This window comes from Blastomyces gilchristii, assembly GCF_000003855.2.
Source record: "Blastomyces gilchristii SLH14081 genomic scaffold supercont1.22, whole genome shotgun sequence".
In the NCBI taxonomy this organism is placed as follows: Eukaryota; Fungi; Ascomycota; class Eurotiomycetes; order Onygenales; family Ajellomycetaceae; genus Blastomyces; species Blastomyces gilchristii.
Genome location: NW_003101660.1, coordinates 245,760 through 270,555, shown reverse-complemented (window position 1 = coordinate 270,555; position 24,796 = coordinate 245,760). Strand labels below are relative to the sequence as shown.

Below are 24,796 nucleotides of genomic sequence, written 5' to 3'. Positions count from 1 at the left end.
CTATGGAGGGTGTGTCAGAGAAGAATCATTCCGGTGGTATATCTTCGTATTTATCAAGAGAATAACAATATAGTAAAACAGATAAAGTCATATCGACCCATATGGCTACAAAATAAGGAAAGGAAATACATATAAAACCAAGCCTGCAAAAGTAAGATGACCAACCTAATGGTGTCACTAGCACGGATAACAGGAAAAAAAAAAAGCACTTGAACCGCCGTGCATCCTGCTTGTCTATCGTCTATTGTTTATTTTGCTATTTCTTGTCTCCACCGATCCCAATATTACTAGGATCCCTCACCGTCATCACGCCAAGTGATTCCAGATTAAGATTGTTATGCGTAGTTTTGGGAAACGTTATATGTCGTCGTAACGTGAATCTCAGCCGGCTCTCTGTCGTCCCTGTCGAGGGTCTCAATGCTGCCCGCCGAGATCACATAGTCATTGTTCTTTGAATTCGGATCAAAGCTCTGCACGATCCGCTCTTCGCTATTATCGTCCATTGTTGTCAGGCCCATCTCAATCCGGATCCGGTTCTGCTTTTCTTTCCTCTGAATCCGGGTGAGTTCGTGAGTACCGGTGGTTGTGGTCTTGGCGCTTCGGCCCGTTGATGTCGTCGCCAGGCGGACGGTTTTGGTGAATAGAGGTTTTAGGACGGGGACATTGACTGCAATTATGGCGACAAACTATATTTACGACAAACGCGTTAAGAGTTATGTTTCTTTTCCACCAAACGGTTCAACCGCGTGACCTTGGAAGTGTTATCTTACAGTTTCTCGAATTGACCAGATAGTTCCAAGGTTGATTGACGCGACGTCCTGTAGGCAAATAATGCAGCGCAGGAGAGTAGCTATGACGATAAAAACCCCAGAGCAAAGCCACGCCCCGAACAGAAGTTTTCTATCATTAGGACGTGAGCCGCTGTTTGTGCATATGTAGAGCGGACAGGTCTGCATTCATACCGTCGTAATGGAAGCTTTACTTTCCACAGTAATGGAAGGGGAATGTAAATAATCATGATATCAGTCCTTCGATAATCAGCAAAAGTCCAAGGAGGGGAAATTTTCGGAGGGTGGACATACGTCACATTGGTCGTAACCAAGGCCAGGTAATTGGGGATGTTTAGTGCACAAGCATCTTGCCGCATGCATTAGTTCTCTTTTCTAAACAGCGATTTGGTTCAGCAGACTTACCACCAGGATATGGATAAATCTGCCAGACCTTCTGAATTGGATAACATCGGGTTAGAATGACAATAATTGTCGCGATGTAGGCCAAAACGCAGGTAACGGCAGTTATTGTAACTGCACGTTGCTGGCGAAGGTTCAGGCTGAAAGCACAGCAAGGTCAATAACCAGACGTGAGATATTTGAAAGCAGAATAAAGACTGACGTGAGCCTGTTAAAGAGGAATAGCATGCACGCCTTGAGGCACCAGATCAGCGTGACATATAGACACCAGCCTGCAAGCAGACATTTGGTGCCAATAACCATCCGTCGTTTCTGTTCCTCTGTAAGCTTGAGGGCGATTTCGTCATTAATTCCAGTCGTTGAGCCATATATTGACCTGGGGAAACGTATTAGAAATGATAATTCGGCAGGTCACTGTATAATGCTTTCTTTTACCGATTAATTCGAGCATGCACAACTCAGCCTAATGTTCGCGTCAATTCTCTGGTCAAAAATAAAATAAAAATAAAATAAGACGCGAACCAGGGAAGCTGTCATCATACCGTCCAAAAGAGAACTGCGAGAACAGCGAAGTAGTCATCTCCATCCCATTCTCGACCAATAAGCCTGCATCGGTAGATTATTCTGATCAATAAAATAAGCAGCCCGATGCCATACTCGGTCCATGCTTCAGTCTGGAACGGTGTCGCCATCGTCAACGAAATTGAACGAACGGAGTGGAACCCTCACTGAGGAGGAGGGCCGCATATTATATATAGCTCGGAGTTCCGGTTGGGTACGCCAACATGTCCTCGGCGGGTAGCAGATCCTTTTACATAGAAAGTGAAATCCATTCCCTCAGGAATGGCTGGGCTGAGGGGAGTGGTGTGAAAGGGGGTTTTTAACGAAACCATTCCTGTTTGCCCCCACTGCCCACCAGCTTTTGCATATCAAGTAAGTAGTCTCCTTACAAAAATTATTATTCCTGTTAGCAAAATCCACCCTCTCCATCAAGTATAGGCTAATTTTTAGCGCAGCAACGGTCAACCTCTCCGGTCCGAGCCTCTTCCCGGTTTATGGAGCCGTTGTGGAAGAAACAAGGGGCCTTTCTCGTGAGACGGAGTAAGCTGACTTAGCTGAGTGGCTTGAATCGCAAACTCAAACCCCTTCAGGCGGACCCTGACAGGCCTATCACACCGAGAGGCTCTGAGGGAATCCCAAGCGGATGGCGACAGTCTTCCTAAATACCCATAGAACCATTGGCTCTGTCCACCAGAAGCGGGGATCTCTTTATTGTGCTCCAGAGGACCCCCCTATTAATACCAGACGCCCATCTTTTATTGGGCTGTAGTGACGTGAAAAATCGTGGAACACCAACAACTCGTGATTTTATCGAAGACTGCTTTCCATTATCTCACTCGAAGAGTTTACCCCGCACAAAGCACAAAATGCTCGAGTCTGCTATCCCTGAACATCTCCTGCAAGAGAGGACGAGGCCCGTTAACACGCCACCGAATTTTAATCCGCCCTTCCCAGCGTACTCTGCCCGGTTCCCAAAATGCACAAAGGACCTAGTTATGGCAGTCGTCGGTGCCCAGTACTCCACACCCACCGATGAAGACGGATTAGCAATGTCCACGGTGTCGGGATTTATCAACAATCCAACTGCTGCTGGGAAGAAGCCATCGTTTTGGGAGTCAGCATCCGTGACTGATAATCGGGGGGCATACAACATTGCTGTCCTTGCTTACTGGCCTGATAAGGGATCTTACACGGAATGGGCAACTACCAGCGGATTCCAGACCTGGTGGGATACGCTGGACCCTGAAACACAGCGCCACGGGTGGTTTCTAGAGGTATTTTTCCCGACAATTGATCGGTTCGAAACCGTCTTTTCAGACAACGAAGTCCCAGAGGGTGCGGCACATATGAGCGAAAGTGTCAGTGGTCCTCTCAGGGAACATGTGTTTTGGGGTAGCATGCGCGACCGTTTACCCATCGCACAAACGGATGAGCTCGTGGGTGAGAGCGGCAACACAGCGAACAAGCCCACGAACTCTGTTCTACGACGCCGTATCCGCGTGGGCGGCAAGCAAAACTTCGCAGTCATTCGCTCGGGTCAAGACTGGTCGAACACTCGCCCTGAGGAGCGAAAGTTGTATGTCGAAACCATGCATCCCGTCCTCACCAAAGGGATGGACTTTCTTCGCGACCATGGCGAAGATGTGGGGTGCTATAGCTGTCGGTTCATGGACATTGTCGATCCTGTCTCTCACAAAGCTGATAAGGAAAGGACTTTTGGCCTTGCTTTCTTTGACGACCTTAGCTCACTGGAAGGATGGAGCAAAAGCCATCAGACGCATATTAATATTTTTGGGGGCTTCTTGAAGTACGCGAAGTCGCTGGACAACAATATCAGCCTGCGTCTGTTCCACGAAGTATTGGTTCTAAAGCCGGAGCAACAATTGTTCGAATACCTTGGGTGCCATGAGAATTCTGGGATGCTGGTTTCTTTGGGCGCTACATAGTAACTAGTTAGAGTTTCACGATATCAACTCAGGAGTCAGTTGAAAGATGTAGGAGTAGTTTAAAGTTTATGTCTCGAGTTTCAAAATAATCATATTGTTCGCCCGCCTACCCACGTTATCAGCATGGAGATGTTTTTCTTTCTTTTCCAAAAGAGTTCATCAATATCTGACGCTGGAAATCTCGCTGTCCTGGTGGAAAGTCCGATCTTCAAACCACACTTTCCTGGGCTGGTGTGAGCAACAGTATCGAACACAGGCCAAACGGCCCCACGTTCAATCAATTTTGCCCATCCGCCGGGCCGGTTCCCGAGTTCCACGCGAGGCCAGAGGCGATGGAGCTACATACCGTCGCAAGCCGGTCGGCCTGGGAGTCCGATCCAGGATCATCAACGGCCCGCCGAGACGCTTTTGGCGAGAATTGCCTCGTATTATAATTTATCGGACTGGGATACGAAGCCAAGCATGGGCACCCCCGCCTTATGCTCCGCAGTCAAACACCGGAGCAAGCTATCGCTTCCGGGATCCCAAGAAGAATAATAATCCTTAAGTTGCCGAATGGGTTCTCTGCTCTGATAATAATGGTCAATGGTCAAGTGCGGGTGGAGCAAGCCGATCTGGGACATAAATAATCGAGCATGAACTCCCTAGCGGGCGAATATTCTAGTTTCCAACAGCTGCCACAAGGACAATAAAAAATAAAGTCCTCCCAATATTTCACGCATCGTGTTACTTTTCGACGAAAGTGGGGACATCTCCATCAGGGATCATCGCGATGCGCGCTGCTATTTACTTTTCTGGGGCGTATTATTCGCCTTCAAGTTTCACGCGGCTCTGGAACTCAGAATCCGCCGATCTTCAAAGTGTTTCTGAGCTGCAAATGTGCCCGAACCTGAGTTCAAACAATAATAAGGAAGCGTTCACTCAACAGAAGTTCTCCTTCTTTGCGAAACCCTTTCTTTTGCGTTATGCACAGCGTAATGCATGCATGCCAACTTTCAAGCGCGCCACTTTTCTCTGTTCTGTAGTTGTTTCCGAAAGGTGGCTGGCACATTGGTCATCTTTTAGGGCCAATTCTGTTTTAAAATTTGTGGATCGGCGGGATGGCGTTACGCAAAAGCTTGGCTGGGACCCTCAGAGGTTGGCAAAAGGATCAGGTCCAGAGCGGTAGTTGAATTTCCATTAATTAATATTATCACTGTCTGTCTACCTGTCTGCTGTGATCACTGTGATATCTTTGCTGGGCAAGAATGTTCGGAAAACAAACATCGTAGAGCAAGCAGCTTTTCGTTAAGGTTTAGGTGCGGTGCGCACCAATATCACCAAACTCACAAGTTGTTTTTTTGCCTGAAGGTTCAGAAATGGGATAGAAACTAGGGCCTATTCATTTTTGCTGAGATACTTCATTTAAAGATGGGGTCAAGAAGTCTGTCTCTCTTTGAGATCCGGCGGGCTTATATTCGTTTTCACCCCTAGGAAATTTGGTGAACATCACATCAACGAGCGTTGGAACCGAATGCATCGTCCAGGCGGATCCGAAAGGAATGGGCATGTGTCGAAGAGACGCACCGCGGTGCATCATAATTGCACAGAAGCGAGCGAAAATTTGGCAGAAAGAGAATTGGTTGAGATAAGAAACACGATACGCCTGTATTGTATGCTACAAAATTTCTTGAAGTAGGAAGGTAAAGTAACCTAGACGTCCTCGAACTCTTCGTCGTCCTCGTCTTCATCGGACTCGGCTTCTTTCTTCACTTCAGGTTCGAATTTAACTCTCTTGGCGGACGGGCCGTCTTCTGCAGACGTATCAGGGCGTGCAGTACCAGCCTGAGGACAGCTACTGGCTGAGTCCGATTCCAGTTCCCTTTTAAGTGATCCATTAGGGAATGTATGAGCTTTAATACCATCTACTGGGGCCGAGGTTGAGCCGCCAGGAGCAACTCCAACGTCCTCGAACTCGTCTTCTTCCTCGTCTGATGACTCCTCGGCAGAGCTCACATCTTCTTTAGCCTCCCTTTCCTTTTCGCGCGCCATTTCAGCGTAATATGCAGCAACCTTATCATCAAGAGCATCGATGTCTGGCTTCTGTTCCTCCTTTACTTCGGATTTGACAGCGAGTGCGTCAACAGCAGTTCCATTGGGCTCGGACTTGATTCGTAGATTGCCAGCTTCTGTTTTAACCGTTGATTGTGTATGCCAAACAGGAAGCGCGTTTTGCTTCTCGAGTGCAGCTTTTCGCGCTGCCTCTTCCGCTTGCTCAGCAGCACTCTTCTCAGCTGAGGAAGTAAGTGACACTTCTAAGGACGAAGCGTCTGTTTTCGATATCCCTCGAACAGCTGCCTGTCGGTTGCCCGTGTAGGCCACCCCTGGTCTTGTCGGGTTGGTATATTGATTTCGTATAACATCGACTTTGTGCTCCCAGGCTGTCTCAAAATCATTCTCGGGGACGTCGACAGAATCAATCTGTTTGAGCAGCTTTAACATCTTATCCAGCTGCGCCATTAGTTTGCTATTTTTCTCATGACCAGTCCGATCAGCGCCAGCCCCACCCTCGACCTCATCAGCTCTTTCTAGTGTAGCTCCGCATCGATGGCACTCAAAGCCTTCTGGCCCGATCCGGCTTAGAACTTCCAACTGAGTCCATTCAGCACCACATCTTATGCAAACATATTCCTTCCTGTCTGCAGTAGGAGTATATTGCGATTTAATAATCGAGGTGAGACGGGAAACACGATATTTGATAGCGTCCACAACAGGGTAGAGTGGTATATAGTAGTATTCACGGTTCACTGGGCGAGTTTGGCCATCTCGAATCTCAGGCCTTGAATGACTGGATACAAAGTTAGCTCTAAGGTTAGGCAAAGATTTTTTTCATGGAGACATCTCCCATACACTGCAATGAGGCGGTCTTCACGCAAACGAGCACAGAGCTTGCGCAGGTCCTTCTGTTGCATTCCAAGAAGATGTGCGAGGTCCTCCGCATGAAGGCTACAAGATACGTTAGCTAGAGATTCTATAGAAATTCGCGAGATTGAAGGAATCATACACTGAGTGTATGAAAAGAGCATCAATCACGAGAATGTGGCGAGTCTCGTAGAAAGCGCGCACGACAGTGCGAATAAGGCTGCTTGCGAGATCCATAGCTGTTGCTGGGCGGATATTACGCCAATCGACAGTCTCGGACGAGTTGATATACGTCTTGCTCAACTGCAGCTCGGTGGCCGCCTGACGATGGACGGGCTGGCACGGGCTCTCCGTTCAAGGTGGCTCTAGCTTATCTTGAAATCATCATTCTTCGCATCCCAGGCAGCGGCAAGCTGAAAAGGGGTGCGGTTAAAATATAGGGCTGTGTTCCCGTAGATAGCGGGTTTCCGTTCGCACTGAACTGAGATTAGTTGAAGAGAGTGTGGTGTCGTCGCGATAATACGAGAGGAGGGACGAGAAAATAAGAGCCCGCGAAGGAGGCATTTTATCTGTTTTGGGTTAGCGTGGCGTGATCGAGGGCAAAGCTGACTAACCAGCGACTCCGGACTGACGAGCTAAATCACGATTTTTAAATTTTATGCGGAGCGCGAAACTGCCCCAACTTGCGACAGGAACTCCTCCCTTGAGGAATTGATAGAATTGAACTGCTCTATGGGAAGCCTCCCTTTTCTATATCCAAGATGGATACCCACCAGCAGCCTCCAGGCCAAACTCCTTCAAGCAATCCTGCGCCGGATCAGCAGGCGGTTCCCAACCCAGACCATTCACAGCAACGGGAACTTCCACAATCACACCCCGAGGGCGGTACAAAGCGAAACATGGAATCAGATGTCACTGGAGGAAGCCAAGGAGGTCGCAAGAATAAGAGAAAAGATCTGGGAAGGAAAGCTTGGAGGTGCTTTTGCTAGTTTTTTGGTTTGAAATGATTCTATACTATGAAGTGTCCCGCAACTAACTAATCACAAGCCGTCAAACCACAGATAAAAGAGCACGGACAGAAGCCTCCCAAGAATCGAAGCGCCGTAAATTAGAGCGCGGAGAGGGAGCGCTGCCTATCTATGCTACAGAGTTCTCCAAAGAAGATATTGAAGCAGACCAACGACGCCCAAAAAAGAAAGTCGCTGTAATGCTGGGATATTCGGGTAGTGGGTATAAAGGAATGCAATTGTCAGTTTGAACGTCGCGAATTTTATCTTCATATTTATTCTAACGTATAGTCTACAGGAGCCCGACTGAAAAGACAATTGAAGGCGATTTATTCACTGCTTTCGTCGCAGCCGGGGCAATCTCCAAAGCAAATGCTACAGACCCCAAGAAGTCGTCCCTTGTTCGATGTGCTCGGACAGATAAAGGCGTTCATGCCGCTGGCAATGTTGTCTCGCTAAAGCTCATTGTCGAGGATTCCGATATTGTGCAAAAAATAAACGAACAACTCAGTCCGCAAATTAGGGTATGGGGCATCGAGATAACAAATAAAAGTTTCAGCAGCTATCATTTATGCGATTCACGTATTTATGAATATTTAATACCAACGCACTGCTTCCTACCACCGCATCCTAGTACGTCCTTGGGTCAAAAACTAGTCGAAATCGCCGAACAAGAGAATGACCTAGAGGGTTATAAGCAAAGGCAAGCGGAGGTCGCTACCTATTGGAAAGAAGTTGACGAGAAATATATTCAACCTATCCTGGAACGACTGCCCGAAGTAACACGGAACCGTGTGAAACGGGCGCTAATTGTTAAATCTGATACTGGCCCTGTGGACAGCTCTGATTCCCAAGGTGAACAAAAACTAAATCCATCTAATGAAGGAGATGATGCGCCCACCAGTAACGAGACATCAATCCAAACGAATGAAAACAAGGACACTAGCGCTGAAGACGCCCAGACAGTGACAACCAACGACGCTATCCGCATGATTCGAGCGGCCTACCTAGATGCAAAGAGGGCATATCGCATACCAAAAGAGCGAATGGACCGCATCAACGATGCCCTTGGGATGTACGTCGGTACAAGGAATTTCCACAACTACACCATCCAAAAATCTTTCCGCGACGCGTCCGCTAAACGACTCATCAAATCCTTTAAGATCTCGCGAGATCCATTGATCATCAACGGCACGGAATGGCTTAGTCTTAAGGTCCACGGCCAGAGTTTCATGATGCATCAGATCCGGAAAATGGTCGCCATGGTTGCCTTGGTGGTGCGCTGTGGCTGTGACATTCAGCGGATCCCAGAGACGTACGAAGATCATAAAATTGCCATCCCCAAAGCGCCAGGGTTAGGCCTGCTGCTCGAACGTCCCATTTTTGATTCATATAATAAACGAACTGTGGTTGAGTATGGAAAGAACCCGATAGACTTCTCCAAGTATGAGAAGGAAATTGAAGAGTTCAAACAGCGGGAGATTTATGAACGGATCTTCCGCGAAGAGGAGGAGTCAAATTCGTAAGCTTCTCTCTCTTATTCTTTGCTCTGCCGTTTTGCAGCGGCAACTTCAAATTTGCTCTGCCGTTTTGCAGCGGCAACTTCAAATTTGCTCTGTACGAAACGTAACCGCTGACAATATACAATACCCAGCTTCGGGAATTTCTTCAACCACATTGACACCTTTCAAGATAGCGCCTTCCACTACGTGACGTCGGGAGGAATACCCGCGTCCAAATCCCGCGGAGGTACTGGTAAAGCACCCATGAGCGGGAAGGCGGCGTTGAAAGAGGTTGAATCCGAATCCGAGGATGAAGTCGTCAACGGTGGAGAGGAGGGCGGATGATTGTAAACCCGCGCGCGCGCATGTGTGAAAACAGGCCCTATTCGGGACGATGGTGGAAGTCATATATAGTCCTCATATACTCTGTACTGTACTTGTATGCATAGTTATACCGTACAGTGAACAGCAGAAAAGCCTTACAATAACGGTTACCCTGAAAAAAATAATTAAAAAAGCATCTACTGTTTGTTCCCCCGTGCAGAATTGGCACTGCCAGATAGATCATTTCTGTGATCCACTGTTTGTCCGGCTTTAGGACACTACATCTACAACCGCCCTTCTCCAGCACATCAACGATAAAAAGCTCGATCCCATCGCAAAGGTATATAGAGAAAAAATATAAATAAGAAGCCAATAATTCTTGCATTAACTTAGCATATACAGTACATATAGAAACGCAAAATTTCAACACAAAATATGTTTCCATCGCAATTATAAAAGGTCAACCACAGCGGACACCACGCACATCCACAAAATCAGAGGACTTGTCGAATATGACGCAAAACAAAAAAGTCAAGAAAGGTACAATACACAAAGGAATAAGCAACAGAAGGCAGTCAGTCAAAGGAAAACAATTAGCCTATAGGCTAATAAAATGTGGCATGGAAGGGGCCAAAAAGCCGTTCAGTTTCAAACAAAACAAGAAACGATATCGTAATACTCATTCACTCTCACTGACATTTCCCATTGTTAATTTCAATCTTTTCTTCATCGCTGGAACAAAACAGTGTGAACAAACAAAGGTGGGAAGGTCAAAAAAAGGAGGAAAGGAAAAACAAAAGGAAGCCGCAAAAGAAAGCTAAAAGGACAAATCTCAAAGAGAGAAAAGAAGGATCTGAAATATTTCACTTAATAAAAATCGGGGGAAAAAGGACGGTGCCCTAAGAAAATCCAGATATATCAAAAAGAAAAAGAGCCAACATATGAGAAGAAAACGAGCAGTCAGATACTGAGCAGGGACAGAAACACTAAAAATCACTAGAGAGGGGGAAGATAAACTCAGGGCCAGCATGAGAAAACGAGAGAAGCGAAAATTGGAAAAAATCGAGCAAGGTATTGAAAAGGTTAGCCCATTAGTAGAAGAGCAAAGATTGTGTCTTCTGATGGCGAGAACCATGTTTTCCAGCTTCAGGTTGCGAAAGGTTATGCTGGTGTTTGGGTTTTGGCGCTGGCGCTGGCGCAGGCGCAGGTGCGGGAGGCTTGGCTAATGGAGGACCAAATTGATCCTTCGTTGGACTCGGCGGAGGATGTCCCGTACCACGGCCAGCCGCCTCAATCTTCGCAGCAATGCTACGTTCCCGCTTAAGAACAAGCTCCGTCCACGCCTTAGGCTGTCCGCTAGCACCGGCTGCCTGTCCCTTTCCAACAGTCTCGGCAAGGACTTTCATCCAGCCTTCCTTTGCCAGGGCACTATCGGCATAGAAATCAATTATTTCGCCGTTACCAAATCGGATGCGGAAACCTTCCTCCACAAACATGTAGCCCTCCTCTTCCTCCGCGAAGGCTGATTTACGTCGGCGACCGCCTTTCCCGGACGTTTCTTTCTGGGTTAATGTAGACTTATCATCGATCAGCTTGGATGCTTTGGCCAAATTGATGGTAGCCCGAGGTTGGCGAGTAGTTTCGTGGTACGCGGTAAGCTTTGACCCCTGAAGTTTAAAGTAACGTCGACGCCAGTACTAGGAACAATCAAATATTAGCCGAATCTCCCCGAAAGGGAAACAAAACAAGAGGAAATGATAAAACATACAGGGCAGTCTCCACCCTGTTGAGACAAAAATCCCTCCCATGATCTTGCAGCTGCATTATCGGCTTCTCTCATCTCCCTAATGCAGGCGTTCATACTCTTTGGCATATCATCATCCGTGGCCCCTTTGGGCTTAGGGACATAGAGAAGCTGAAGTTCCAGTTTGCCAATCTGGTAGGGGGGTCGTTGCTGCATCCCGGACCCTGCAGAGTAGGCCATGGATCTCCTGTTCTTTGAATTATTAACAGGGTCAGTTGCCCACTCGTTGAAACAAGTTACATCGACAGTCATTGGTCTCCCAAATGCCCCTTTCTCGTAATCACTCAGAGAAACGTAAGCACGAGCAAAGCTGCCATCGCTGGAAACTAAATTCCGAAGCGCGTCCCATGGGTTCTTTTTCTCAGCCAAAGCCTTTTCTTCAGCTTTCTGCTGTTTGAGCTGCTGTGCTTCCATTTGCTGCTTCAACCCCAACTCCTTTCTCTTCTTTGGGGATGCAAACACGCGGCTGAATGTCGAACTCTTGTGCGGTTTTGCCGCTTTACCAGGCGACGAGACGACAGATTGGCTGGGTTTAACTTTAGGCTCTTCCATTTTCATTTGAAGGGTCAATTGGAACTCAAGCTCGTTCAGAACAACCAATTCAAATTCTTGGCCGATAGGAGCGGATTTTCCAAGCTCTAGCCACGAAGTTGTTACACAGTGGAGGCCATTGTCAAGAGTTAGGGCAAAGTTGAACCGTTCACCTGCATCTAAAATTAGTCAATCATTTCAATACAGGACGATTACAATACGTACCTCGTGCCAGGGGCAAATCCAAATCCTTCACTCCAACTACCTTGACAAAGAGTCGTCCCCTTTCATCACCCTCCTCAGTCTCCTCTCCGGTAGTTTCCGATTCATCCACGCCACCAACTTCTTGCTTTGCATTGCTTTCCTGTCCTGGCAATGGAGGGACAGATCCGGGAACGGGCTTCTTCTTCGGCATGCCACCTGCTAACTTGATGCTTTGGCGCCTCGTTTTTCCATTCCACGGCTCAGTTGTCCACGTCTGTTGACTGGGTTTTCGTGGAGAGCTTCCTGCAGATTTGGTGCCTCTTGGGTCGCCATCCACAGGAGAGTTTGGCTCCGACGTCTCATCCTGGCAGCTGGTTGCGACGATAACTTTGGTATTGTGCCTCATGAGGTAACCTCTCTGTCGAGTAGTAACATTATTAGCAATCCTGTCACCAGCTAAGGGAATTTCCTTCCTTTCAGATGGCATCAAATTAGGCAAACGTGATTGTTGCATGTTGACATTGGTTGTGTCCATAAAGGGGGTGGTGTAACGAGTCTGCTTGGAAAGGAAATGGTCAAACGCAACCTTTTGGGCCTCAATAACGCGGTCAAATTCCAGGTCAAGTCCAAATCCTAAACCTTCGTCGTTTGCGCTCACGGGAATATCGAGTTTCACAAGAGAGCTTTGCCGCTTGTCATTATTGATTGGCACTGTCGCATTAAGCTGGGGAAGATCGGATAGGAACGAGGTGAATTGATCGCCATGCTCTCCATAACTGGGCCGGGATCCGGTTGACGATTCTTCTGATATTGACGGTACAGGCGGTTCCTGTCCACTTACCTTACGGCGAGTTGCCGCCATCTCATGGACGTCTGCAGGACTCAGGGACGGTTTCGTTTTTAAGCTTCCATTGGACGATTTTATGGTCGCAAGAGGATCTGGAATAGCGAGGAACTCGTCAGTGGGGGACATGTCGTCGTCAACGGAATGGCGAATGACCGATTCGGGTGTCGCAGGCCCGTCATGATCGCTACCATACACACTTTTTGACGCCTGGCTACCATGGCCATCTGGAGTTTCCTGGCGGTGGAGAGAATCCCGAATTGACTTCATATCTAAGGCGGGGGCAAGCTTAGAGGCTTCATCAAGCGTTGAAGAGCGGTCAACGTACGAACTCAAGTCGAGTTCGGAGTTATCTTCACCAGTAATACCGGAAAACTCAGAGCGGCCTGGGCTCAGATCAGGCAGGCGGTATTGTTGTGGCGCATTCTCCGGTACTGGCGTGCTCTGATCATCCGTCGAATCACTAGAGGTATTGAAAGTTTGCTGGTCGGGATCGTTGACCGAGTCTGTGTATCCATTTTCATTGTTACTTTGCGTTCCATTACTATCATCATCGTGTTGAACTTCATGGCCGTCGTGTGCAGTCTGAGAATAATACTCAGAGATATCATAAATATCGTCATCCTCAGCTGGCTCTTCCTTGATCATGACTTCTTCCTCGTCTGTCTCCAGAGAGGGGATGGGGATGTCGGGGTCTAGGGGAGTGTGAAATCGTGGACTGGAGCTCCGAAGTGGGGAGGAAAAGTCCTCATTTTCGTCGTCATTTTGCTTTCTGATGTTTCGTAGAATGGATTCTCTTGAAATATGAGGCGCAGAGACGTGCGGATTGAACGGTGAGCTGTCCTGCCTAGGACTTGAAGTGTCGCTGAACGATGGGGTACTTTCAGTCTCACGGTCAAAGTTCTTATCCTTTATCCCAGCACGTCTCATTCTACGCTCACGCTGCTTTTCGGCTTCCGGAGAGCGTTCCGGGTCCTGGACCATCATCAGACGAAGCCTGTCTTCCAGTGACATTGACCCATGGCCCATTCCATTTATTTCGGCCTTCGAGCAAGATGCCGGGCTCAATGGGGAGGGCAACTTGCGGGATCCACTACTGGCAAGTTCCATTGTCATAGAGAGCCTACTCGCCCGGTCGGGAGTTACTTGGGACTGAGAGCTAGAAGCGGGCAACGGTGGGAGAGGACGATGGTCACTGTTAGAGTCAAAAGACTCCACTTGGGATTCGAAGGGCTGCGATTCTTGCGCAGAAGATGGCCTCAGATCGGGGCCGGGGCTGCCGAAATCTTCACTGAAAGGGTCATCCTCCCCCTGGAACTCCTCGCTAGCTCTATCGGGGCTCATAAAACGCCAGTCCTCTGGTAGAACTACTGGAGTCTTATCTGTATCTTCCAAAGACGCGTCAAAGCTGTCTTCAGCCCCCATGTAAGAACCGCGATCAAAACTCTCCTCCTCGTCCATATCAGCGGAATCGTAGCTTCCTTCCCGTGAACTCGAGGCAATTGATGATGGAACGGGGGTGGTCATTTCATACTCGTTGATCTGAGGGGGTGCTGCATCAAATGTTACGCTTTTAGTCTGGCGATGCATATAGGGACGCCTTGGTGTTGTATCCGGACCCGCATCTTCGTTATCTGACCAGATCTCGCTCTCGGGATCAAAAGACGGACGACTATTCCCGAATCTACTTTCTTTCGTCAAAGATGACTTCGTGGGAGACGATTGAGGCCTGCTTGGAGAAGTATGAGAGTACGTCGGGGAGAAAGAGCTTTCCGGCTTTGGGGTAACTGGGGTGTTATTTGTGGAGTCGATTTTCCCGGGATACAGATTTTGTTTAGTTGGAGAAACAGATTGGGATGGCAGCTGTCGTCGAGCATCCACACTGCCTGCTTCTTTGGTATTATTCTTAAATTGAGAGCTCAGTGGTCGACCGGTGGCAAGGGGCCGTTCCAAAACCTGGACGTGGGCAGGGTCATATTCCTGCTTCTTCTCTCTAGCAAAAATGCTGCTATTTTTCACACGGGATGCTCGTTTTAAATTTTCAATGGAAGATCTTTTTGATGGGGTGGTCACAAGAGGGTCGTATGGGCTTCTGTTTTCAGAACCCGGCCTGGCTGGAGACCCGCTATCCCTGCCCTTCCAAAACAATCTTGGAGACTGGGGGGAATTGAAGGAATCGAATGGAGATGAATCGCCATTACCGACGGTGGTCTAATCATAACAGTCAGCCAGGAGCTATGTTAGACCAGGAATTATCTACACACCTTGGTGCGCTGGTTCCAGCTTGGGGAGTTTCTACGTTGAGCCACTGGACTCAACTCCGAAAGAGGCCGCTGTCCACTTGCCATCTTGGGAACGAAAGCGGACTGACACGCGTCTTCTCAACTACTTTCCGTATCTATCAATTGATTAACAGGCTGTCTTGAATCAATCCGCAGTAGAACTTCATCAAAACAAACAAAAAACTGCCTAGTTGAGGTAACAATTCTAGTAGAATCATACCTGCGACAAATGATATAGCCACACAACAAGGGTATTCTTTGCGGCGAGCTAAGGGTGTCGAAAGAGTATTGACGAACAAATAACTGTATTGTTTGCGAAAAGCAACAATGGCGCGCCAAAACGGCGGGGAGAAAGGGGGGGTTGGTTATAGTAGTATGGCTCCTTTGACTGGTTTCCCGAGAAATTTAACTGCAACAACAGCCAACAGGCGGGAAGAAGGGATGTATAAACAGCAGAAACAACAGGTAGAAACAAAGACAACAAAGAGCGACGTGAAGAGAAACGGAAGAGGGCAAGCATGCACGCAAGCACAGAGCCAGGACAGAGAGAGTACGGAGGATGATGGCCAGGAGCGGCGTCGATGTGGGTTATAACTTATAGGAGACAACGATGTTGTGTATGGTATGGTATGGGAGGGAGGGGAATGAGGGAGCCTCATGGATTCGGGCCCGGTTTGCCTTGTTTGTTGCCGCCCCGATGTTGATGTTCCCGCTGCTGCGGTTTCCCCAGCAACCTGTCCCGATCTGGCCTAGTGTCAGTTCCAAGCTTCCAAGGGTTTGAATCTTGGAACCTTCAAATTTTCATCCACTTCCAAGCTTAGTTTGATGCGGCCCGACGACCAGCTCTGGGGCCATATATATATACACATATTATATATTCGCAACAGCTGCCACGGGTCGTTTACTTCATGTCATTCGTGTCATCCGTATGTCCGCGTTGTGATATGAGAGCTGTTCTTTGGGGCCGGCAGTCTGCTGTGTCTCCACCATGGCAGGCCATCCGCTTCGCTTCGTCCGCCAGGCAGGCCCGGCGCAAACCAGCTCGCATGGCTCTGTCACCAAATGTTGCAAGACCCTCTGATCGATCCCCCGATTCCAAGAGGAACGTTCCTCCGACATTCAAGAATAACCCCTTTGGAGGCATGAACCAAACCCGAGCCCGCTTACCCGATCGCCCACTGGCCAGGTCTGAAGCGCAGCTGAAAAGATCTTCGTCAGATAGGAATAGTATGGAAAAGGATGATGTAGACAAGAAAAAGGAGGGTTCGCTATTTAGAGCTCTGAAAATGCAGATCGCCCTAACACCAATACCCTACTCGCGTCGGAATAGAATTAAGGAGAAAATCGCCTCGATTACCAAATTTGATCAGTTCGCTCTTCTCCCTGAAGTACGAGATGCAGTGTACGCAAATGCATTCCCCACACTTACCGAAATATCCCCAACTCCTATCCAACGTGTAGCTATTCCAGCACTGCTTAAACCACCCGCCTACAAGTCAGAGAAGAACAGGCTGCGGAAAAAGTCTAAGGCCGAGGCAGAAGAAGAAGAGCTGTTCGATTTCGACCAATTTCTGCTGGCAGCTGAAACTGGGACTGGCAAAACGCTAGCATATCTCCTACCAGTTGTAAACTGGATCAAACGGGCTGAGGTGGCGGAAAAAGAAACGGAAATGATGGAGAAGGAGCAAAAGCAACAGGAAGAAAAGGAAAAGGAAAAAGAAAATCTATTTGAACTTGAGGCTCCCAAGGTGGTCATGCCGGAACATTCGAACGTCGCACGGCCCCGAGCTATCATTTTGGTGCCAACAGCGGAACTGGTAGAACAAGTAGGGAAACTCGCAAAACAGCTTTCACATACTGTCAAGTATCGCTCCGCGATGATTTCGGCTGCCTACACTCCACGCAGAATTACAAACAACCTTTTCAATCCCGCTGGAATCGATATCCTTGTTTCCACCCCTCATCTCCTCACCTCTATCGCCAAAACCAACCCATACATCCTCAGCCGCGTCACCCACCTCGTCATTGATGAAGCAGATTCACTCTTGGACAAATCCTTTTCACCTCTCACATACTCCATTCTCGAAAAAACTGCTCCCTCCCTGAAACAACTGATCCTTGCCTCCGCCACCATCCCTCGAAGCCTCGATTACCTCATGGAAAAAAAATTCCCGGAAATGAAACGCCTTGTGACTCCAAACCTCCACGCCATCCCGCGCAGAGTCCAATTAGGCGTCGTAGACGTGGACAAGGACCCATATCGTGGCAACAAAAAGCTCGCCTGTGCCGACATAATATGGTCCTTAGGCAAAGCAGGAGTAACCCAGGATGACGTCCCCAGCGACGGCTACCCAACCTCCCTCTTCCCCGAGCCAAAACATATCATCGTCTTCGTCAACGAGCGCGAAACGACAGAGGAGGTAACCGCCTTCCTTAACCAAAAGGGTATCCACGCCGTCGCGCTTTCGCGAGATACCTCGGATCAGCGCAAGGATGAGATCCTCGCGGAATTCACGACGGTCAAACCACCACCCACTCCCCGGGAAGTCAAAGATGCGCAGCGGAACAAGAAGAATTGGTTCTCAGACTCTGTCCCATTCGTTAGGGACGAGAACGCACACCTAGGCCCCCAGAGGAGTCTCCGCGATACCAAGGTGCTTGTCACGACTGACCTTGGCTCACGCGGTATTGACACGGTCGCGGTACGCAATGTTGTTTTGTACGATGTTCCGCATACGACTATTGATTTCATCCACCGGCTGGGTCGTACGGGCCGCATGGGGAGGAGAGGGCGTGGGATTGTTTTGGTTGGCAAGAAGGATCGGAAGGATGTTGTGAGAGAGGTGAGAGAGGCGATGTTTAGGGGCCAGGCTTTGATCTAGGGAACTGTTCATGTATAACCAAACAGTTTGTTTATTTCTCTCTTTTTCTCCCTATATTTGTGGGGTTTGGGTCTATAGAACAGTTTAATCGCCCTTTTCTTTTTTGCTTCTTATGTACTGTATGATAGATAACGTCGGATACTAGGGGGGTTTTCCTTTGGAGTTTACGGAGGAATCAAGCTTGAAAAAGTTGAAAAAGTACATATATCACTATGCACAATAGATCTGATTAATCCAAAATCATCAATCTTTCCTTTTCTCTTTGAATAAATTGCAAATCTCTCTCCTCACTTTGCCCCTGCTTCGTTTATAATATATGATCTGCCAATAGAAATCCACCCCCGATCAAACAAATAATTGTTAATGTATATTTGCAATTCCCAAAAAGGTCACTGTAGCTATGTGAGCCTCACCTGGCATGGTGATCTGTATGGATGGACACTCTGAGGGTGCACAGATTAAGGGGCAATCAAACCACAGTCAAAGAGCAACAATTAGTTGATCTCTCTAAATATTTAAACAAGATTAATAGACCTGGACATATATTTCCTTCCACAGTTTTATTATTATTTTATTGTTCAGGTTATTCAGAATCAAACAAATATTAACTATAAAACCACAGAATAAAATATGATATATGTACATTTATACATCTATTGAATTCAAAAAACTTTAAACAATCAATCTAATAAATCAAAATTAAAAAAAATAGCAGTGAACTAGAATGATTGTTTTTAAAGGAAACAGTTTAACATTGTTGAGAATGAGAAAGAGAAAACTGCTAAGAATAAAAACAACAGAAAAGAGATGGTAACAAAGCTCTCTCTAATTCATCTAAAGATAGGCTTCTGAACAATTTCACATTGTTCTTAATATGACTAATTCATACTCTATCTATAATTTAACATCAATAAATGTTCTAATATATCTAGAGAAGCCTTATTCCATTCTTCTAAACAGTAGGTGCAGATCTTTTGACATTAGTATATTCGTATCAGGCACTCTTCAGGCTCAGGGGCAAACAAGCATGTCTAAACCTCAGAATGAGCCACTAACTAGCATAGTTAAATCACTTATTACATCTGAAACTGACATCATTGAGTCATCATTGCTGGACATAAGAAAAATAGATGGATAGATGGAGAAGTATGATTGCATGTCAGAGAGATTGTGCTCCACAAAGGAAAAATTAGAATGTTTGTTTCTCTGCCTGCTAAAGAACCATCTAGGAAAGGTTGGGCATCTATAAATGTGAATAAATATTATGTCTCTGGGATTTTATAGCAAACAGTAGAAAAGGGTTGAGATATAAAAGCGAGCCATGGGCGGTGTAAGGAAAGGGATAAAACGAAGAAGTGACTGAGGGCCCAGAAAACAGAGGTTTCTATTTCTCTATTGATTGAGTATCTTCACGAGGACGGGAGACGAAAGAAAGGAAAAGAACGAAAGGAAGGGCGGAAACTGAGCTCGATCATCTATCGTATATCAACTAGTTAACTCAAATTCCCATATCCTGCCACCTCACCCATATCAAGATACAAGAGCGGGAAAAGAAAAGGATCTCAACCCGTCATACCGAAACAGCCTTAACCAATATCGCCAACCAGATATCCACCTCCCTTCCCTTCCTCAACCCCCAGGCCCTCAGACAATACCGAGAAACCAAACACATCTCGATAACAAAAAAGGATACAATGAGCTACCTCCGCCTCTTATACCAGCTCGCAACCCAGCCCCGTCCCAGTGGTGATCATCGCCCACGGATTGACGGTAGCACCGCACGCAAACCCAAGACCTGGGGACAACCACAGCGAAACTTGTTGGGGATTAGCGATGGAGCGGGTGGGGTTAAACTTATTGGCTTAAACCCGGGGGAGGGAGCGGCAGCTCGCCAGACTCAGCGTAATCGTGCTATCACCGGTGGTGGTGCTGCTAATACCACCAATGCGGCTAATGTTGTTCAAGTGAATAGGAGCGGGAGTGCAAGGGAGGGGCATATTGTGATACCGGGTTGTGAGTGTGTATGGTGTAGAAGGGCGATGGAAGCTGGGGACACTGGTGGTGGGGGGAAATGGTGGTGAAGGAGCAGCAGGAGGAAGAGGAGCTACTGGTAATGGTGCCGAAAGAAGGGTGCGCTTTATTTTGTGATGATCTTGGGCTTTTAGCTTAGTAGCAAGAACAAATTGGGGGAGAGTGAACATATGAAACCTAATGTGGTAGACTGTTTAACAGACCAATTGCTAGAGCAGAAGGAAAGAAAAATATTCCGGCGAAAAATCGAAGCAAAAATTGGGCAAGTTTGGGATTCGCAATAACTATACAGATTAACAAAATAATGTAATTCCTCCACGTAGGTCATATATTACTGATGATGATATATGCAGTTGTAGCTGCAGCCATTGCCAGGAGATCACCAATAGACACAGAAAAGGGGTATCAAATTTCCAAAAGCGTAAAAAGAACTCCGTGATATCCCCCTGAACAACATCGCATTCCATCGAAATAGTGGAAGCGAAAAAAGAACGAAAAAGGAAAATGGCAATGATGAAAGATAGGGGATAAGGAATAATCGTGGAAAAGAAGCGAAAGGCGTTAATTCAGTGCAGGAAGAGATCTATCATGATAGAATCATACAGAGAAATATAATGACAAGATGCATTCGCCAAAGATTAACACTCCCAGATACTTGTTTAGAATACACGTTAGCTTCTCAGACATATCAAACCAGGGGATAAAACGACAAGAACGAGAAAGCAAAAAGAAAACTGAAAAGAAAAGAAAGCTAACCGTCACATTGTCATCCTCAACTCCCTAACCGCCCTCCTCCCCGCCCTCGTCATCCTCCTCTCATCCCCAAAGTCACTCCCACCATCCGTATCAGTCTTGACATCCGGACTCTCCGGCGTCGGGCTCCCAACAGTGCCGCCAAGTCCTCCAGCACCAAGCCCAAAACTAACGCCTCGATCCCTCCTCTGGATCCGATGCTCCTCATCCGACGTCAAAAACCGATGCACAGTCCTATGATCCATCACCCGTTCCTCCAAATCCCATCTCCCCTCCCGATCCGTCTTCGGCCACCGGTACCCATACAGTTTCGAATGGCGCTCGCAGCGCGGACACTCCTTGCGTGTGAAGTACGAGTCGCCCTGCACGAACCAGGCATTGCAGGTGGAGCAGTCGACCCAGCGGTCGTAGCGTTGGCCGAGGAGTTTGGGGGTTTTTGTGTAATCGCCGGGGATGCGGAGGAAGGGCGGGGAGGGGTCTTCGTGCTCGATTGTTTGGAGGATTTTTGTGCGGCGGGTTTTTCGTCTTTTTGAGGACGAACTAGTGGAGGAGAGTTGTTGGTCGCTTTCTAGTGTCGGTTCTGATTCTTCTCGCTCCCGCCGTTTTCGTGATTCTCGTTTATTACGTTCCTGTTTTCGGTTTTGGCCTCGTTTGACAACGAGCATGTCTGCGTCGTTTAGTTCCCAGGAATTCGACAGGTCGGATAATTCGCCGTCATCGTTTGTATCTTCAAAGACAAGTTCGGGGACTCGTGCTGTCTGAGCGGCGGGGTGGTCGCATGCCGGGTGAGGATTCCGATTGTCCCTATTATCAGTGCTCTGGGCGACTAACGGTTCGTGCCCCTCTGCCGATTCTTTTTTAATTTGTACCGATGTCGTGTCTGATATTGAGGTTGCCTCGGTAGATGCAGATGCGGAGGTGGTGGTGGAACTATGCGTTTCATCTGGGCCAGGGGAGCAAGACGATTGGTCGTTCGTAGAAGAAGCAGCTTTGTATGAATTACACGTATCGGGATTATCAGCTTCGTGATGAGGATCTAGGCCATCTGCCTGATGAGTAGAACGATCAACAGCAATGGGGTCCTTGCAGCTGTTTGCATATTCGGAAAGGGATTGATCTAGAGTTGAAAGGAAAGAAGGTTCGCCAGCCTCTGGACTGCTGGGCATGGACATCTCAAGCCTCAAATTCGAAGCCTTTCGCTCCACCTTCCGTCTTCTAGACGGCGTAGAATTCTCCGTGGAGAGAAACCGGGAATCTGAACCGCGTTTCCTTTTGTTATTATTACTGGACCCCGGCGAGGGCGGCGTCGAAAAAGCAGATCGATCTAGCTTCTCACATACATCCGTGGGCGTGGAGACACCGCTATTCGTCCCGGAATCAATCACAACACCATTCGGAGACCATCCATTCCGGAGTGCCAGCTCACAGGTATGACAGAGACATTCGCAGTTATCCTCACCAAAATAATTCTCCCCATACGAGACGGTAATCTCCTCACCAACCACAATATCCCTAGTCGCGATTACCTCCATACTTTCCGGCCCCCTCATCACCAGTCTCCCATTCGCGTTACAATCATGATTCGCAAAACGCGCCGGCCCCAGAAAGATAGACGGCGTCTTCTTCCGGCTCGACATAACGATACTAAAATCCTTCCTTGTTAGATCGAGATCCATCTCCTCCTCGCGTGTCATGGGTACAAGCGTGCCGCTGAGCCCGCGTATCGTCGTTCCGGAGGCGATGAACTTTCGCGCAGAAACGGCTGCCTCGTGGGTGGTTATGGTGTAGCGATTGGTGGTCATGACCTCAAAGGGACAATCGGGAAGGTAGATGACGATGTACTTGCGCAGGTGTCGACGAAACCATTCCTTCTCTCGATCGGATTTCAAGCGGTCGACGAATTTCTTCAGCCCCGGGAGAGCTAGGAGTGCTTTCTCAGCCTTTGGCGCGTCTTTCCCGACGATGACATCGTGGAGGAGAATGGAGGTAACCTGTTCTTCAAGTATACCTCTGCAGGGGATATACTTGGTTCGGTTTTTGCGGATCTTGGTCCAGAAGTAGGCCTTTTATTCGCATTTCGAAATTTCATTCAAGCGTCCAAGTTAGTTTTGCTGAAATGCGCCAGAGCATATATGATAAAAGCATGAACTTTCTTCTTGAATTTTCTTTGAGGGATGCTAACCCGATCAACTAGCGCGTCTGTGATCACATCATCATAGCTGGCAAGTTGAGAAAGCGTCAACTTCTCTTTGCGGTCAGGAGGCGGTATGCTAGGGGCCATCGGAAGCGTGGGAATATATACTGCGTGACGCGGTCAATGGGGGTTTTCAAGGTGTATTATTGCATAAATTGGACGTATGAAGCAAGATACAAATAAAAATACACGAGATGGATATATGGGAAACGAAAGGCCGGGAAGCGATAGAAAGCGATAGAATGGGAACAAGGGGTAAGTATTGTTTAGACATGGGGCAGCCAAAAATAAAATAAAGATGTCAAGTTATAGTTCAGATGATGTCGCAAGCAACTGCAGAGCCGCGATCATTGTGGGCAACAACACGCGATGCGCTTCAAGACTCCCTGTTTTGCTTTGGCCTGGGAATATTTGAACAGAAAGCTCCCAGGCTCCAAAGGCTGAAAATGAGGCTTTTGACGTCGTATTTTTGGCTGGATTACTTAATGCGGCGATCAGCTGCTTGGAAAGGGGAACTTGGCCGCTGATTGGCTGAGCTATTTATGGGAGCAATCGGAACATTGTTCATCCGGGGTCCGGTGGATCTGATGCTTATTAAGCACCAGATCTTGGAGTGGGAAATCGCGAGGACAGGAAGAAGTAAAGAGACGAAGAGACGTCCAGAGCAACAGAGCAGAATTTGCAGACGGGACAGACCAAGTCATGCAACCAAGATGATCCAACTAAAGGTATGTCCGTTTTCCTTATAATCGGGCCAGGGTGAGAGAGTGAAGGAGGGAGGGAGAGAGATACATCCGCTGACAACTTCTTCCTTTAAACCAGACGATGCTTAATTGCATCGACAACTCCGGCGCAGCCATTGTCGAATGTGCCAGCGTCCTAAAAATGAAACGAGCAGCCTCAATCGGTGAGTTTGCGCCATATCCTCTATCGTTATCCCTATCCGATATACCTCCGCTCCTCTCCATCCAACAATGCGCATCCCAAGAAAGCTGACAAAAGGCCGGCGTCATCCCAAATAATTACAGGCGACCGCATCATCGTCGTCGTGAAGAAACAGCGGAATTTCGGCCCGGAGATGGGCGGTGTCAGCAGCGGCATTGCCAACAAGGTCAGACGAGGAGACGTCTGCCATGCCGTCGTGGTCAGGACGAGAAACGTACAGAGGCCCGATGGCAGCTTTGTCAAGTTCGATGATAACGCGTGCGTACTTATTAATAAGTCTGGGGATCCGATTGGGACGAGATTGAATGGTCAGTAGGAGGTGGTTTTTTCTTATTTTGCTTTTTTGCTCACTTGTTTATCCGAGACATATATACTGACTCACGTCAATAGGTGTTGTTGGAAAAGAATTGCAGAAGAAAGGCTGGTCGAAGATATTGTCGTTAGCACCCATGCATTTGTAAGATTATTGTATAGAATATATATTGTATTTTTGTTATTTCCCCTTCCGCTTGCATCAGAATCTCAGTAGGATGTATAACCTAGCTAAAGTGTGTCGCAACGCCAGAAAATGAATGACGAATAAAAATAAAAATACAAAACTATAGAAATAGGAACACTCTCTAACGCCTCAATATATCCAGCTCGTCCAAACTCATAAACTCCGCCCAATGGGTATAAATTCAGAGAAGGAAAGGAAATGACAGATAAAAAAAGAATCGAAAATTCCCTCCCAAATCAAGTAAACACATTTCCACAAGTGCAGCACACGTAGTAGAGTTTCTATCCCGAAGAACCAAGGTTAGCAACTTGTGAAAGGGAAAAGGGGAAAGGAGTATAAAATAGGCATATATCCATACCATTCCCGTCTCTGCTGACCGTTGCTGAGATTGAAAGA

General features: G+C 47.6%; 9 protein-coding genes across 11 annotated transcripts; 5 read left to right on the top strand and 4 right to left on the bottom strand.

The window, feature by feature from the left end:
• Window positions 1-335: 335 nt before the first annotated feature.
• Window positions 336-1,882, bottom strand: BDBG_08105 (uncharacterized protein; the record flags this gene model as incomplete). Its single annotated transcript, XM_031723412.1, has 7 exons — window positions 336-686; window positions 771-900; window positions 963-1,028; window positions 1,083-1,137; window positions 1,194-1,330; window positions 1,393-1,566; window positions 1,848-1,882. The coding sequence occupies 7 exons, from the start codon at window positions 1,880-1,882 to the stop codon at window positions 336-338; spliced, it is 948 nt and encodes a 315-aa protein (XP_031580560.1).
• Window positions 1,883-2,326: 444 nt separating this feature from the next.
• BDBG_08104 (aldoxime dehydratase) lies at window positions 2,327-3,971 on the top strand. Its single transcript, XM_002621435.2, has one exon. The coding sequence runs from the start codon at window positions 2,618-2,620 to the stop codon at window positions 3,695-3,697; it is 1,080 nt and encodes a 359-aa protein (XP_002621481.1). The 5' UTR covers window positions 2,327-2,617; the 3' UTR covers window positions 3,698-3,971.
• Window positions 3,972-5,389: 1,418 nt separating this feature from the next.
• BDBG_08103 (transcription initiation factor TFIIE subunit alpha) lies at window positions 5,390-6,835 on the bottom strand (the record flags this gene model as incomplete). Its single annotated transcript, XM_002621434.2, has 3 exons — window positions 5,390-6,524; window positions 6,587-6,682; window positions 6,741-6,835. The coding sequence occupies 3 exons, from the start codon at window positions 6,833-6,835 to the stop codon at window positions 5,390-5,392; spliced, it is 1,326 nt and encodes a 441-aa protein (XP_002621480.1).
• A 429-nt stretch (window positions 6,836-7,264) lies between these two features.
• On the top strand, window positions 7,265-10,278 carry BDBG_08102. 2 transcript variants are annotated; one of them, XM_031723410.1, is made up of 4 exons: window positions 7,265-7,574; window positions 7,646-7,846; window positions 7,904-9,127; window positions 9,260-10,278. In XM_031723410.1, exons 1-4 carry the CDS (start codon window positions 7,360-7,362, stop codon window positions 9,450-9,452), a joined length of 1,833 nt encoding a protein of 610 aa, XP_031580558.1. In that variant the 5' UTR covers window positions 7,265-7,359; the 3' UTR covers window positions 9,453-10,278. The 2 variants fall into 2 exon arrangements, with proteins under 2 accessions (XP_031580558.1, XP_031580559.1); XM_031723411.1 differs by having other exon boundaries at window positions 7,267-7,594; window positions 9,260-9,864.
• Window positions 9,755-15,762, bottom strand: BDBG_08101 (GTP binding protein Bud4). The gene is made up of 6 exons (XM_031723409.1): window positions 15,317-15,762; window positions 15,079-15,212; window positions 12,557-15,025; window positions 11,992-12,388; window positions 11,200-11,939; window positions 9,755-11,128 (listed from the first exon to the last, which is right to left on the bottom strand). The coding sequence occupies exons 2-6, from the start codon at window positions 15,160-15,162 to the stop codon at window positions 10,523-10,525; spliced, it is 4,296 nt and encodes a 1,431-aa protein (XP_031580557.1). The 5' UTR covers window positions 15,163-15,212; window positions 15,317-15,762; the 3' UTR covers window positions 9,755-10,522.
• On the top strand, window positions 10,716-18,595 carry BDBG_08100 (ATP-dependent RNA helicase MRH4, mitochondrial). The gene has a single exon (XM_031723408.1). The coding sequence runs from the start codon at window positions 16,005-16,007 to the stop codon at window positions 17,976-17,978; it is 1,974 nt and encodes a 657-aa protein (XP_031580556.1). The 5' UTR covers window positions 10,716-16,004; the 3' UTR covers window positions 17,979-18,595.
• A 320-nt stretch (window positions 18,596-18,915) lies between these two features.
• On the bottom strand, window positions 18,916-24,116 carry BDBG_08098. 2 transcript variants are annotated; one of them, XM_031723407.1, is made up of 3 exons: window positions 22,945-24,116; window positions 20,766-22,825; window positions 18,916-20,663 (listed from the first exon to the last, which is right to left on the bottom strand). In XM_031723407.1, exons 1-2 carry the CDS (start codon window positions 23,041-23,043, stop codon window positions 20,768-20,770), a joined length of 2,157 nt encoding a protein of 718 aa, XP_031580555.1. In that variant the 5' UTR covers window positions 23,044-24,116; the 3' UTR covers window positions 18,916-20,663; window positions 20,766-20,767. The 2 variants fall into 2 exon arrangements, with proteins under 2 accessions (XP_031580555.1, XP_002621475.1); XM_002621429.2 differs by having other exon boundaries at window positions 18,943-22,825.
• On the top strand, window positions 19,413-20,059 carry BDBG_08099 (uncharacterized protein; the record flags this gene model as incomplete). The annotated part of the gene is made up of 1 exon (XM_002621430.2): window positions 19,413-20,059. The coding sequence occupies exon 1, from the start codon at window positions 19,673-19,675 to the stop codon at window positions 20,057-20,059; it is 387 nt and encodes a 128-aa protein (XP_002621476.1). The 5' UTR covers window positions 19,413-19,672.
• On the top strand, window positions 23,367-24,692 carry BDBG_08097 (mitochondrial 54S ribosomal protein YmL38/YmL34). The gene is made up of 4 exons (XM_002621428.2): window positions 23,367-23,684; window positions 23,779-23,863; window positions 23,985-24,209; window positions 24,292-24,692. The coding sequence occupies exons 1-4, from the start codon at window positions 23,499-23,501 to the stop codon at window positions 24,360-24,362; spliced, it is 567 nt and encodes a 188-aa protein (XP_002621474.2). The 5' UTR covers window positions 23,367-23,498; the 3' UTR covers window positions 24,363-24,692.
• Window positions 24,693-24,796: the final 104 nt, after the last annotated feature.

Excerpts from the sequence above, each read along its gene's own strand:
- BDBG_08098 (XM_031723407.1), bottom strand. The coding sequence starts at position 23,043 with ATGGCCCCTAGCATACCGCCTCCTGACCGCAAAGAGAAGTTGACGCTT. Across the intron at positions 22,826-22,944 it reads CAGACGCGCTAGTTGATCGG|GCCTACTTCTGGACCAAGAT; the intron begins GTTAGCATCCCT and ends TGCGAATAAAAG.
- BDBG_08100 (XM_031723408.1), top strand. The coding sequence starts at position 16,005 with ATGTCATTCGTGTCATCCGTATGTCCGCGTTGTGATATGAGAGCTGTT.
- BDBG_08104 (XM_002621435.2), top strand. The coding sequence starts at position 2,618 with ATGCTCGAGTCTGCTATCCCTGAACATCTCCTGCAAGAGAGGACGAGG.
- BDBG_08097 (XM_002621428.2), top strand. The coding sequence starts at position 23,499 with ATGGGAGCAATCGGAACATTGTTCATCCGGGGTCCGGTGGATCTGATG. Across the intron at positions 23,685-23,778 it reads CCAAGATGATCCAACTAAAG|ACGATGCTTAATTGCATCGA; the intron begins GTATGTCCGTTT and ends CCTTTAAACCAG. Across the intron at positions 24,210-24,291 it reads GATTGGGACGAGATTGAATG|GTGTTGTTGGAAAAGAATTG; the intron begins GTCAGTAGGAGG and ends TCACGTCAATAG.
- BDBG_08102 (XM_031723410.1), top strand. The coding sequence starts at position 7,360 with ATGGATACCCACCAGCAGCCTCCAGGCCAAACTCCTTCAAGCAATCCT. Across the intron at positions 7,575-7,645 it reads CTGGGAAGGAAAGCTTGGAG|CCGTCAAACCACAGATAAAA; the intron begins GTGCTTTTGCTA and ends ACTAATCACAAG. Across the intron at positions 9,128-9,259 it reads GAAGAGGAGGAGTCAAATTC|CTTCGGGAATTTCTTCAACC; the intron begins GTAAGCTTCTCT and ends TACAATACCCAG.
- BDBG_08101 (XM_031723409.1), bottom strand. The coding sequence starts at position 15,162 with ATGGCAAGTGGACAGCGGCCTCTTTCGGAGTTGAGTCCAGTGGCTCAA. Across the intron at positions 15,026-15,078 it reads GCTGGAACCAGCGCACCAAG|ACCACCGTCGGTAATGGCGA; the intron begins GTGTGTAGATAA and ends TGTTATGATTAG. Across the intron at positions 11,940-11,991 it reads GGATTTGCCCCTGGCACGAG|GTGAACGGTTCAACTTTGCC; the intron begins GTACGTATTGTA and ends TTTTAGATGCAG.